Source organism: Alnus glutinosa, chromosome 14 (genome assembly GCF_958979055.1).
Source record: "Alnus glutinosa chromosome 14, dhAlnGlut1.1, whole genome shotgun sequence".
Taxonomy (NCBI): domain Eukaryota; kingdom Viridiplantae; phylum Streptophyta; class Magnoliopsida; order Fagales; family Betulaceae; genus Alnus; species Alnus glutinosa.
In genome coordinates, this window is record NC_084899.1 from 20,831,510 (window position 1) to 20,844,447 (window position 12,938).

Consider the following 12,938-nt stretch of genomic DNA (forward strand, 5'->3'; position numbering starts at 1 on the left):
ACAACAACCCCTCACATGAGGGTGGGCCCCAGTGTGTGGGGTTCACCTTCATGTGAGGGGTTGTTGTGTGGTTGTTGTGTTGGTGTTGTAAATTTAACATTTTCCCCCGAGAAATACACAGCTGGTAGACGCTTTAGCATTTATCTTCTGAAATTTGATTCTTGCATTACACCATCATAACGACTGCACAACAACTTCTCACATGAAGGTGAGTCTCAGTGTGTGAGACCTACCCTCGTGTAAGGAGTTGTTATGCTGATATTGTATTGATATTGTAAATCTAACTTTTTCTTTTATCTTCCGGTATTAATTTTCAAAGTCTAATAAAGTCAATAGGCGCAAGTTGATTTATATCCAGTCTACCACACTGTAACCCTCTCTCTTAAATCTCTCATTTTCGCTTCCCTTAATACAAATCGCGGAAAAGATGTTCAATACCGGCGAATCTGTTCAGATTCCGGCGGAATATTCCTCCGGACTGGAGTCCAACCCCGGCCAGGCTCAGGTCGGGGTCTCGGACCCACGCGTCCCGCTCCTGAACCTCTCCGCGGTACGAAATAGGATGGATTACCTGCAGCGCTTCCTATCGGACTCGGTCAACCGCAACCAGCTGGTGAGCCAGGATCAGATGGACGTGGTCTCGTCAGAGATCGTCTCCGCCATTCAACAGATCATCGTCAACGGCGCCGCCCTCCTCGCCTGCACGCAACGCACCGAATCCACACCACCCATCCCAACGGCCCATCCGAGAATCTTGGCGGATTCCTCGGGTTCGTTGAAGGTCGAGTCTCTGGACGAGGAATTGAAAACCGAGAATTCGGTCTCCGAGTTGGACGATTCGGAGATCGTGGAGCTCGACGCGGTGGAATTACTGGCCGAGCACATTCACTTCTGTGACATATGTGGGAAAGGGTTCAAGCGCGACGCGAATCTGAGGATGCACATGAGGGCGCACGGGAATCAGTACAAGACCCCCGAGGCCTTGGCCAAGCCGGACCGGATGTGCGGCGAGGCGAGCCGGAAAACCAAGTTCTCGTGCCCGTACGATGGGTGTAACAGGAACAGGCAACACAAGAAGTTCAGGGCGTTGAAGTCGGTGGTCTGCGTGAAGAACCACTTCAAGCGGAGCCACTGCCCGAAGATGTACTCGTGCAATCGGTGCAACAAGAAGAGCTTCTCAGTGGTGGCGGACCTGAAGAACCACCTGAAGCACTGCGGGGAGGCCAGGTGGCGGTGCACGTGCGGCACCAGCTTCTCGCGCAAGGACAAGCTATTTGGACACATGGCGTTATTTGAGGGCCACATGCCGGCGGTCTGGGACGAGGACGAGAGGCCCACGGAGCCTCCGGCACCGGCGGCGATGGAGGTGGAGGACGAGGACGAGGATGTGGGAGTGGCGAATGAGGCTGAGTTAGCGGCTGCGAGTTCTTCGGATAACGGATTCTTCGATGGGATATTCGATGGGTTTGGTTCGATCGAGAGCTATGGTTTTCAGGATGTGTTGGGTTCGCCGATTGGATTTGATGGTTTTTGATATTGGGAGACAATAGGTATTATTATTATTATTTTAATATTTTCTATGCCTTGGTGCTGTGTAGATTTTGTGAAGATATTTACTGACTTTGTCTCTGTTGTTGTGACTTCTAATAAATTCTTCTCCCATTTTGAGTTGCAATTAAGTTCATGTTTTTGGATAATTAGGTGAGTTCTGATCATATGATTGTTTTTAATCCCCCTGTTTTCTCGAGACCATTTTGGCTGCTGGATGTTGAACAGTGTTTATTTGGGAGGCTTATTAGAAATGGCCACCATCTGTGAGTAAAGATCAAAAGCTGCTTAAAGATTCAATTTATGACCTAGCAATTTCAGTTTTGCTTAAGTACAGGACAAACTTTCTTGGTCATGCGTGCATGTTACAGTAGTTGAATGAGATTGAAGAAGATTGGAAAATTGGATTTGGGTTGAATCAAGGTCCTCTGTTTCCTAAGACCCTGTTTGGGTGTTGTGGAAAACATGCTATTGCTGGGCTATGAACATCCCCCGCAGTGTTGGCATGGATGCTGGAGAGACTAGTACTAGGATTGACATAAAAGTTAGTGCAGCAATTCTCAACTTATCGAGAATTGCTATCTTTTAAATTTATAAGCTTTGTTGTATCTTGAAGATAATTTGCTAGCAATCTATTAGTAAACTCATTCTGAGTGAGGGCAAATATCATCTTGAAGATAGCAATTCATTGTGCCTCAAAGCTATCTTTTTAATTCAGATTTTTGTTATTTCTTACATAATATTTTTCTAACAATTTCAGTGTTTTGTTTTGATTTTTCTTCTTATAACCTTATGTTTCTAACAGTTAGTGTACTGGAGGTAAATGTCGATAGTCTAAATGGAAACCAAAACCTCCTTATCCTCAGCAGCTGATGCTAACCTTACAAGAAATGTTATAGGCTTCCAAACCATCCATTTTTTATCTATCAAATCTGATGTGGGGGTAGTCTTCTCATAGCAATGGACGAAAATTGATTATTTGGTCGAAGGATTGCGCCACGTCAAATTTGGTGGAGGGAAGGTGAATACTTTAACACTATATAGCATTTCTCCTAACCTTAACTATTACACCGGAAGAAATGTCCCTATTCTGAAACCACTCCTGTAGGTTCTCTTCTCTGAAGCCCCGATTCTAATCCTTATGCAAATTTTGAGCAATAAGATTTGAAAGGTGCCCTAAGCAATACAAAGGACAAAGGGGGAGGGAGAAGGAAGATCCACCGCAGTGTTTAATTAAACCAATGGTGTATTCAAGAATAATCTTTTACGAAATGGACGCTCAGGCCTAGAAGACCTAATAAGGCCCATCTCACAAGCAACATTACAAGCAAGTCAGGCTCAATTAGACCCTAGACAACAAGTGTACAAGTCCTAGGAAAATGTCTATAGAATGTCATAATTGGGTCACGTGTACCCTAATGCCTCGATATTCTTTGAGCATGGGAGAGCAATCACCTAACAGTAAGGTTCATGAAATCAAATCGATTATTCTTTTACTCAATTCTACTGAAGTGATCATCACGCAAAAAACACTTCATAAAAGTATTCTCCCGTCGGCATATCCAACCAGTCTAATGTGCTTGTTTTTCTCTCCGATGCAAGTTCCATTAGCTTAGAATTTGATGTCTTATCAACTAATTCTTCAACTCAAGTGGACACATGTTGAGCTAGGTTATTCAGTATGCTTCTAGCACACCATAAACATAGTTATATATATATAAACTCAAGTGGACACATGTTGAGCTAGGTTATGCAGGATGCTTCTAGCACACCATAAACATAGTTATATATATATATATATATATATATATATATATAAAGATGATTGATTACAAGGAAAGCATTCTGTACGAATCACATACAGGAGGAGGGGACAAGCAGATCGCCATCGAGTTGGGGTTATTGACATCGAGTACTTTGCCACCATCTATGTCAAGAGCAGCTTCTCCTCTTCAACTTTAATGCCCATGCGCTAAAAGTCGATCTAGTTTTCACAACTTTTACAGAAACAGTGAAAACTTTTTGAGCAGTTGAGCCGATCGAGTACGCGAATTGTGGGGTTAAAGTTGCTTTTATCCTTTCTTTCAAATTTCCACCAACCAAACGCCCACCACCACGCAGCACTGTTTCAGATATTTTCTTGGGGAAGAAAATAATTGGACACGTGCGCCAAGTCTTTTTCTGGGAGGCATATCTAATCTACATACCTTTATATCTGAAATCACAATTGAGAAGCAAGAGAGAGGCTAATCCTACTCTACTTTTATTGGAACAGAAATATGAGAAAAAAAAATGATTGGACTTAACTAAATCCATTTGATTAAATGCTGAATTGGGAATTGAAGATTTGTGGGGTAATGAAAAGATGTGTCTGTCATGTATTCAAGAACAATGGATATTGGCCCATCTCCCAACCCTTCTTCTTTTTTTCTTTTTCTTTTTTTCTCTCCTTATTCTCAATTCTATATATACATCAATCTCAAAATATTTTAACTTTTTTAAATTTTTATATTACATTAACAATTTTTTATTATTATTTAAATAAAAAAAACTCATTACAACATAAAATTTTGACAGTTTCTAATATTGTATGAACAACACGTTCTTTGATATTTTTCAAGTTCTGACGATTACCGGAGTCAAATCTAAATTAGGTTTACTATTTTCACTTAAACTAAGAGTGTCTGGAGTTTAATTTATTCAAGGAGTCCTATTCTCGTTCAACTTAGTTGATCAGATTATTTAAAGTGTCCTTATTGAATCCGTATGAAAACTACTACTTCAATTTAATTTGGAGTAGAATTATCACATCAATTATTTTTTACCTAAAAAAAAAAAATCCTCAAATACGAGAAGCGTGGTGGCCTAACGGGGGGGTTCAATTTAATTTGGAGTAGAATTATCACATCAATTATTTCTTACCTAAAAATAAAAAAAAATCCTCAAGTACGAGAAGCGTGGTGGCCTAACCGGGGGGTGGGGGGGGGGGCATTGGGTTCTCAAACTTCTCATGCTTCAATTCGAAGTTGGAAGATTAATGTATAGTAGAACATGTGAGAAGGAGATTGCCTTGATCACAAATAAGATCCGGACTCCTCTCAACTTCACGACAGCCAATAAAGATGGATTATCTTTCTTCTTTCTTTCAGCTTTCCTTTTGTTTCGTTTAAGATTAATGGTTTTGTCGTCGAGAAAGGACTTTTTTTTTTTTTTTTTTTTTTAATTATGAGAGTGATCGAATGCCTAGCTTCTCCACTAGCTTTACTCCCCCCAACCCCCAACCCCCCCCCCCCCCCCCCCCCCCCCCAAAAAAAAAGCCTTGTCCACTAAAATAAATAAATAAAATGAAGAAAGAAAGAATAGTGAATGCATTCTAAGAGTATATATATAAAGATTCCCTCCAGAAACTGTTCAACGGGAAGACGTTTTAGTATCTGTCTTCTAGCATTTAGGGTGCGTTTGGGATTGTGATTTCGTAGACAATAAGTGCGATTTTAAACCAAATCGCAGAGCATAAATCGTTTGGAAATTGCGTTTTTAAAAATTACGATTTGAAAACGCAAAAAATTTGCTTTTGCAAATCGCAGGTAATTAAGATGATGTTTTTTTTGAAAACGCAGAATTTTGAAGGCTAATTTGCGATTTTGCCAAACGCTTAACTGCATTTTTAAAAATCACTTTTTTCAAATCGCACATTTTAAAATCGTGATTTAAAATCGCACTCTTTGAAATCGCAAACCCAAACGGACCCTTAATACAACAATGCATCTCTAAAAAATCGATGCACGGGAACCATGGTTCTTTCAATTTAATGGTCAGAATTTAAAATTGAATTATTTAATGGTATAAATATTATGCATTATTCAAAAAAAAAAAAATGTCAACATCAAGTTTATATACATATTAGATGCATCACTTTTATAGGCCAATAAAAATTTAAATAAGGTGATAATGGTCAAATATAATGTTATGAAAAACTAAAATTACTTTTTCGTTGTTTTATTTTAAAAAAAAAAATAAAAGTTGTTTATTTATTTATTTTTGAAAATTTTTATTTTTTCCTTTTATTTTTACTTATAGTTTTTATTTTTTATTTTTTTTTAAGAATTTATAAAGACATTTTTGTTTTTATTGAAAAAAAATTAGAGTCATTATTTTTTTTGGTTAGTCTTGGAAAGGCATTGACAATTGAGATCAAGTTTGAGGGGGATATTCAAGTAATTGTATTTTTTTAAAAAAAATAAAAATAAAATAATCAGGTGAGCATAGAATACAACGTCTGTAATTGTCAGCTACCAAGATTATGTCATGGCGGTAATCATATATAACCAATGTATAAGAGCACTAAAGCATGACACGGCATCTTTCGTAATCATTTTATTTTGAGAAGAAGCTCAAAATGATTCAAAAGAAATATATATGCATACCATGGTCACGAGAACAATGCTGCTTCTCTCTCTTTGATCTCTCTCTGCATGCATTTACAGTTCAATAGAAATTAAACTTCGATCAATTTGATTTTTATGCTTAGAGGTCTACAATTATCACTAAGAATTGCTGGATAAGATTACAATATGCTCTCATTACCTAATTAGATGATTTACGATACAAATTATTTCTATTTATAGGAGAAAAAAAAAAATAAGTGGAGAGAATACAAATTAGGTAGAATTTGATTACAATCACCCATAATTCTTATATAGAAAATCTATCGAACCTCAAAAGAAAATCCTATATCCTAACAAATGTGCCTTTAGATTAATTGAGGATTCTAATCTCTAAGAAATGAAAAATGAATATTGTAATTAATGTTCCGTTTGTTTCGATGTAAAATAATTTCTGTCGTAAAATGGTTTCAGGAAAGTCATTTTTCTAGAAAATATTTTTCTTCGAAAGCATTTTTTGGTGTTTGGCGCGTACAGAAAATCACAAATATTCTTTATATTTTTATTCAATCATATTAACCTATAAAAACCAATTTTAATTCAAAACATATAAATATTAATGTAAAATAATATAAAAATCACTGGTAACGAGATTTCGCCACTGACCGATAGGATTTCAGCTACTTTTACCGGATTCCAGCTACTATAGCCAGAATCCGAGATAAAGGCAAGAATTTGGACAGTTTCGTCGGAATTTGGGTTGGCCTGATTCCAATAAAAGTCACTAGATTCCGGCCAAAACTGCCGAAATCCGGCACAGAACCGCCGGGCTCTGGCCTACTGGCCGGAATCCGGCCGTTCTGGCTAGGTCCCGGCTAGTCGGCAAAGATTTGGCCAGGATTGTCTAGCCAGATACGTCCGGCCGGTCGACCGAGATATTCTGGCCAGATCCGGCCTTTCTAGCTAGATTCCGGCCGGATGGCCGAAATACGACTAGTTTAGTCGCCGGATTCTATCTCCGGCTGACCGGATTCCGGCGACATTGATCGAATGTTAGCGAATTTTTCGTACTGGCAAGATTTCGGTGATGGTCAACTGCTTGAACGTGAAGGTCGACTGTGTCGTTTAAAAGGGGTTGAATGCGTCCGGCGTCTTCGAAATATGATTTATCATTTTTAGAAATTTACTAACCATTTTTGGTCAAACAAAAATCATTTTTGATTGACTATTATTTTCGCTCCTACCAAACACCGAAAAATACCGAAATCATTTTACGCCGAAACAAACAGAGTATAATTGGTAAAAGCTGTCACTTTGGGCTTAAGGGCCATATCTTTTATAAAGTCGATCCCTACATGCATGTTGAGTTTTCCCCGTAATGGAAAGGTTTTTTTTTTTTTTTTTTTTTTGGGTAAAAAAAATTATTTTATATATATATATATAATGAGTTAGAAGATGGCTTGACTTTGAGAGCAAAGTTGTGGCCAATTGTGTTACGGTTTGCTATATTTTCTGTTGTTACTTCCAATTGGCCAAGAATGATGAGTAAGATTCGTGCATGCATGCTTTGGTAGAATATTCAAAAGTAGTGTGAACATATATATAACCAAGATGACCTTGCTATTTGTATCATTATCCCATTTATACGATCTGAAATTCAATATCGTTTTTCTATGGTTTAAATCTCTGTATATTATATATATTTTCAATTAGAAGGTTCTGAGTACGCCTAGCACATGTGAAGATGTAGCTTGAGTGTGTTGGGTCGCAAATTAAACAAATACAATTTTCACAACTCTCAAAAAAATAAATAAATAAATCAAAGAATTGAAGGAAAAAATAAATCACGAAAACTCATGAAAATACAAAATAAATTGTGGCTTAGGCTGTCCATATTAGGTTTATATAGAGAAAAGAGTCTTAACCCTACTAAAAAAATGATCAGCCTCGCTGCAATCTTGCTCGAACAAGACTAACTCCTCGATAGAACAAACTAGCTAGGTTCGACTGTGCCATCAACTGAACACCACCTCGAGTTTTTATATGATACAACACCTCGTTCGATTGAGATGATGTCTCGTTTGAAAAAGACATGTAATGCAACACCTCAGTCGAATATTGGTAATCGACCGAGTCTTCAACAACCTAATTAGGCTCTTGGAAATTTCTACCAAATTTCATCCGGCAGACTCATTTTAACTTAATAAATGTTATACTTGAAAAGGTTTTATAAATATAAATTTATAGCCATTTGAAAAAGCTTTTTAACGCCATCAAAATTGCCTTCATATGATATTTAAATCATAAAATATGACAATTTTAGTAGAACGTACGTAACTGATCGATCTGCTCATTAACTGGGCTGCATGCCCTGTGACTGATCTGGTCAATTCAACACATGCAGATATTTTTGTCGAACTAGATGGTGGGGAAGAATTAATTAATTAGCTAATTAATCTTTCCATCTTTTGTACGTAACAATTGATCGTTAGAGTTTTTTAAATGTTTCATTCAACGCCAAAAATTGCATATGCTGTCCCACTCTAGGGCCATGGATTCAGGCAGGGGCAGACCAACGTCTTGGGGGTGGGGGACATTGCAAAATGTTTAAAATATCCTGAAATATATCTATTTTAATAATTTGTCACTTCAAAATGATATTTTTGTCCCCTCAAAGTAATATTTGTGTCCCCTTCATTTTTTATTTTTTATTTTTTAAGTTTTGACCTATATATCTTCCATCACAAAAAAAAAACCTAAAATACCCCTTTCGTTTAGTTTCCCTCCATATTTTAATTGGCTTCTTCTAAACAGAAACTCAATTTCTTCTAATCAATAATCAATTTTTTGAATGGTTATTCTGCAGTCATTGAATTTGAGTTCGATCACAATATTTGTTTTGGCATCTCAAGTTATATGGTTTAATCATATATGATTACACCATTATTTGGCTCAACTCATAACATTATTGTTAATTGGGATTTTAAGAAATTGTTAGGAGAAAAAGTCCATAAGGTACCGTTTTTATTGGACCTTATAGATCGTGTTTAGTTTATTTTGCTAGTTTATACAATTGTTTGTTTGTGATTCCATGAGATTAAATGTAAGACTCATATGCTTTTATTATATGTTTTTGTATTTGTGTAAATTAGTCTCCCCAACAAAACAAAAAAAATCAGTCTTCCACACCAAAAATCTTGGTTCCGCCCTAGATTCCGGCATGTAATTAAAGAGACGAAACTGCTCCTAGAAGGTAATTGACTCAGCTTGTCAGTTATGATCTTATTGGACCCTCTAGCATCATAAACATGCATGCAAAGCTCCGTTTTGGTGCTTGTTAATTAATGGAAGCATAAACGAAACTGTGCTCAACTTAATTATAAGCATCACATTCTCCTTTGATGTTTGATCGAGTTTCTTCATGTTTGACTTTGATGGTCCAATTTCTGATGTTGACCATAGACTAGTAAATATTGATCCTTATTCCCCATCATTCAAATTGCTTTCATTAATCCTACAGATATTATATATTCATGACATATACATTTATAATTATTATGTTCACATTGATATAAATAGCATAGGATCAAAGATGCTGACGAGTGTTCGTATGATATTCGATCATATATATGCTTCATGACATATGCACTGACACAAGGTCTTTCTCTCTTCCCTATAGCAATACAGAGAGAGAGAGAGAGAGAGAGAGAGAGAGAGATCACGGGTATAACGATATATGAAACTTGATGCATGCAATGCCCGTGTATATGAGATCGATGATCAAGAATCCACATATATATATAAATGTTGCCGGCCATTTATCTTTTGCGGCAATCAGAAAAACAATGTCTATAGAAGCTCTGGCAATGGCAGGCATGGATTACAGAGAAAGCGGCATCAAGCTGGAAGAGTGGGAGAAGAGTACTGGCTTGGAACAGCCACCACTCCATCTGGTAGCCGAGCAAAATTCTTGCGTTGAGGATGAGAAAATGGGTGGTGGTGATGTAATATTTGAGGCAAATGGGCAATGGACGAAAGCCAGGATGCGCGAATGGGCCAAAGCTGTTGCTGCATTAATGGATCGAGAGGCCTAATCCTCCTGGTTGACCCCAAGCTCTCAGATTCATGCATGCATGCATGCCTTGATAGAATATTCAAAGCTAGCCAAGACCAAGAAAGATCATTGTGTTTTGTGAAATGTGTGTTTTGTCGGTATAGCATTGAAGATAGAGATCATTTATTTTTTTGTGGGTTCAGTAGTCGAGTTTGGAAGCATGCTATGGGTCTTTGTAACGTCATGAACGGCCCACAAGGTGGGATGATATTGTTGATTTGGAGATGCAAAATTGGAAGCTAGGGTGCTAAGTTGAAATTTTATCTTTGCCGGTTGGTGTTTACTTTTGTTTTTTGTAACCTTTGGAGAAACCGTGACGCAATCTGTTATGTTAATCATCCTAAAACTGAAGAACAATTGCTCAAATAGATTGTATGGGATGTTAGAACTAGGATTCGATCTCTTTAAATGTAAATTTAAGGCCACTAAAGGAATTATTATCCTTCGCAAGATTTGGGGTACTTTAGATGGGATTTTAGTTTGATTTTGTTGTATTTAATTTTCTCGTTATCCTACTCGAGTTGAATTCTTTAGGTGGGTTGTTGTATTTTGCTTTAACTTTGTAAAGGTTTTTTTGTAATTAGATACTTTGTTGATAATGAAAGTTACTCATTCATAAATAATAATAATAATAATGAAAGAAATTAGATCCACTGAAACCGGTGGAGCTTGGAGCAACCACACTATAGACCACCCTCCAAGCAAAACAACGCAAACCAGACAACACAGATAGCACTCCAACATGCACGGCAGCCTGAGAAACCGTGTTGATCCACAACAGACCGGCGACCCCTCATGTAATTTGGCCAAAGCCAGTACCCCTTTCGTTTCTTTTTCTTTTCTTTATATATATATTTTTTATTTTTTATATTTGTTTTTGTTAATTTTTAATTATGAGTGACGACGTATTACAATATGATTTGTGTCGATATAGCACATAACTGATTCTGTCAAATTTTTTTAACGAGTAAGCACCTATTTGTTTTTTTTTTTTTTTTTTTTCTTGCCTCTTGAATTGTTTTGTCACTTTTTAAACCCCAATGAGCTAATTGTAATGACTCCAAATTAACCGCATAGATTAAAAAAAAAATGCATTTTTTTTTTTTTTATCAAAAATGAAGTTACTTTTTGCATGAGAAATATCATGCTTGAAGATCAATTCATGGCAAAGTTAGGCCAATATATTGTTTTACGGCTTGCTATACATATTAATCCTGTTATTTCTGATTGGCAAAGAATGATTTGCGGCAGAGAGAGGCCAAATCCTCCTGGTTGACCCCAAGCTGTCAGATTCATGCGTGCATTGATAGAATATTCTAATTGTCTCCAAGAGATAATTTAATTGGCTGAATATCACGCCTCATGAAGCGGAGATCATGAACATGCATTAATTAATATTGGCCTTGTTTGATAAGGGAAGGTAAATTGGCAGTGAGAGTTAAAAGTAATAGATGTAATATAAAGTATAAAGAATTTGTATAAAAAAGCGAAAAAAAAAAATATTTTGTAATAAATTTTTTTAATTTAAATAATAATAAAAAATTATTGATGTGATATAAAGTTAGAAAACTTTGAAGTTAATTATTTTTCAAATAAGTGAAAAGAAAAAGAAAAAGAAAAAAATTTATTTTCTCTTACCAAACAAGCCTATATGGATAACTCCAAAAATGATCGATCAATATCCTCTTTCTATTCTTTTAAGTATCCGTACACTGTACGTAAATATGCTTCTCCATTTGCATCCCGCGCGTACCCGTGATCACAAGGGGATCGGAGAGAGATCCATTCCTTGAAAATTGTTCTGCTCTTGACTGAGATCTGGTCAATTCAAAATATGCATTAATAATTCAGGCTTGTAAAAGAGAACGTACAAATTAAGCTGCTGATCAATCAAGAAGTTTGAGTACTCAGCTTGTCACCTATGGTCTTTGTTGGGTGTCTGCCATGCACCATACACAAGCAAATTAATTAAGCTCCATTTTGCTGCTTATTAATCCAAGCATACACAAAACTGTTAAATTATCACCTATTTTAAAAAAATTTAAGATAAATGAGAGAGTTATAATATTAATTAAATGATTAATACACAATTTACGCTACTTTTAGGATAAGCATGCTACAGTAGCTGCCTATTATTTACCATTTTTTAAAAATTGTTAATTTTTTAGATAAATAATTATTTAACATGATATTAGAGCCGATGTCATAGCTACAATTAATGATGGATCAAGACTGATCTGCTATACTTTCAAATGAAAGTTGTATAGTTAATTATTGTAAAGCTAGATTTGATCAACGATAATTATGTCATATTTTTGGAGGAACGGTAATAGAGAGGTCATGTTTTAATTAAATAAAATATTGGTATACATTGTAATTGTTCCTCCCATCAAGAAATAATTAATTAATTAAAATTGATTTGATATCAATTTACAAATTAACGCCAATGACAATTTATTTGATTTGATTCTATTAGGTAATTTAATACAATTAACTTACCATACCGTATACCGTATATATAATTTACTATTAAATATAATAAATCATATATACATGTAGCATAGAGGCCATATATAGATCAAAGATAAAGTATTACATTAATTAGATGCATGTCTCTCTAGACTCTTGATATTAATTTCTCTTTTTCTTTTGACTAATCACGAGCACGAGTTAAAAGGGAATTGAAAAGATAGATGAAACAATACCGAAGTTCTACTTAAGAGATTGTTCATATTTCATGAAGAATTTTCAACTTCAACGTTTACTTGGTCAAAATGGGCTGTCAAAAGAAATGCAAAAATTGCTCCTGAGAGTTTCGGTTGACTTATTCAAAGAGCTACAAATTCATATTTCATGAAGATTTTTCAATTCCAAGGTTTACTTCTCAAAAC

At 36.0% G+C, this 12,938-nt stretch overlaps 1 protein-coding gene across 1 annotated transcript; it reads left to right on the plus strand.

Annotated features, from left to right (window-relative positions):
• Positions 1-324: 324 nt before the first annotated feature.
• Positions 325-1,675, plus strand: LOC133857205 (protein SENSITIVE TO PROTON RHIZOTOXICITY 1-like). Its single transcript, XM_062292383.1, has one exon. The coding sequence runs from the start codon at positions 428-430 to the stop codon at positions 1,532-1,534; it is 1,107 nt and encodes a 368-aa protein (XP_062148367.1). The 5' UTR covers positions 325-427; the 3' UTR covers positions 1,535-1,675.
• The last annotated feature ends 11,263 nt before the right edge of the window (positions 1,676-12,938 follow it).

What these genes read in the sequence shown, in the direction of transcription:
- LOC133857205 (XM_062292383.1), top strand. Translation starts at nt 428, where the DNA reads ATGTTCAATACCGGCGAATCTGTTCAGATTCCGGCGGAATATTCCTCC.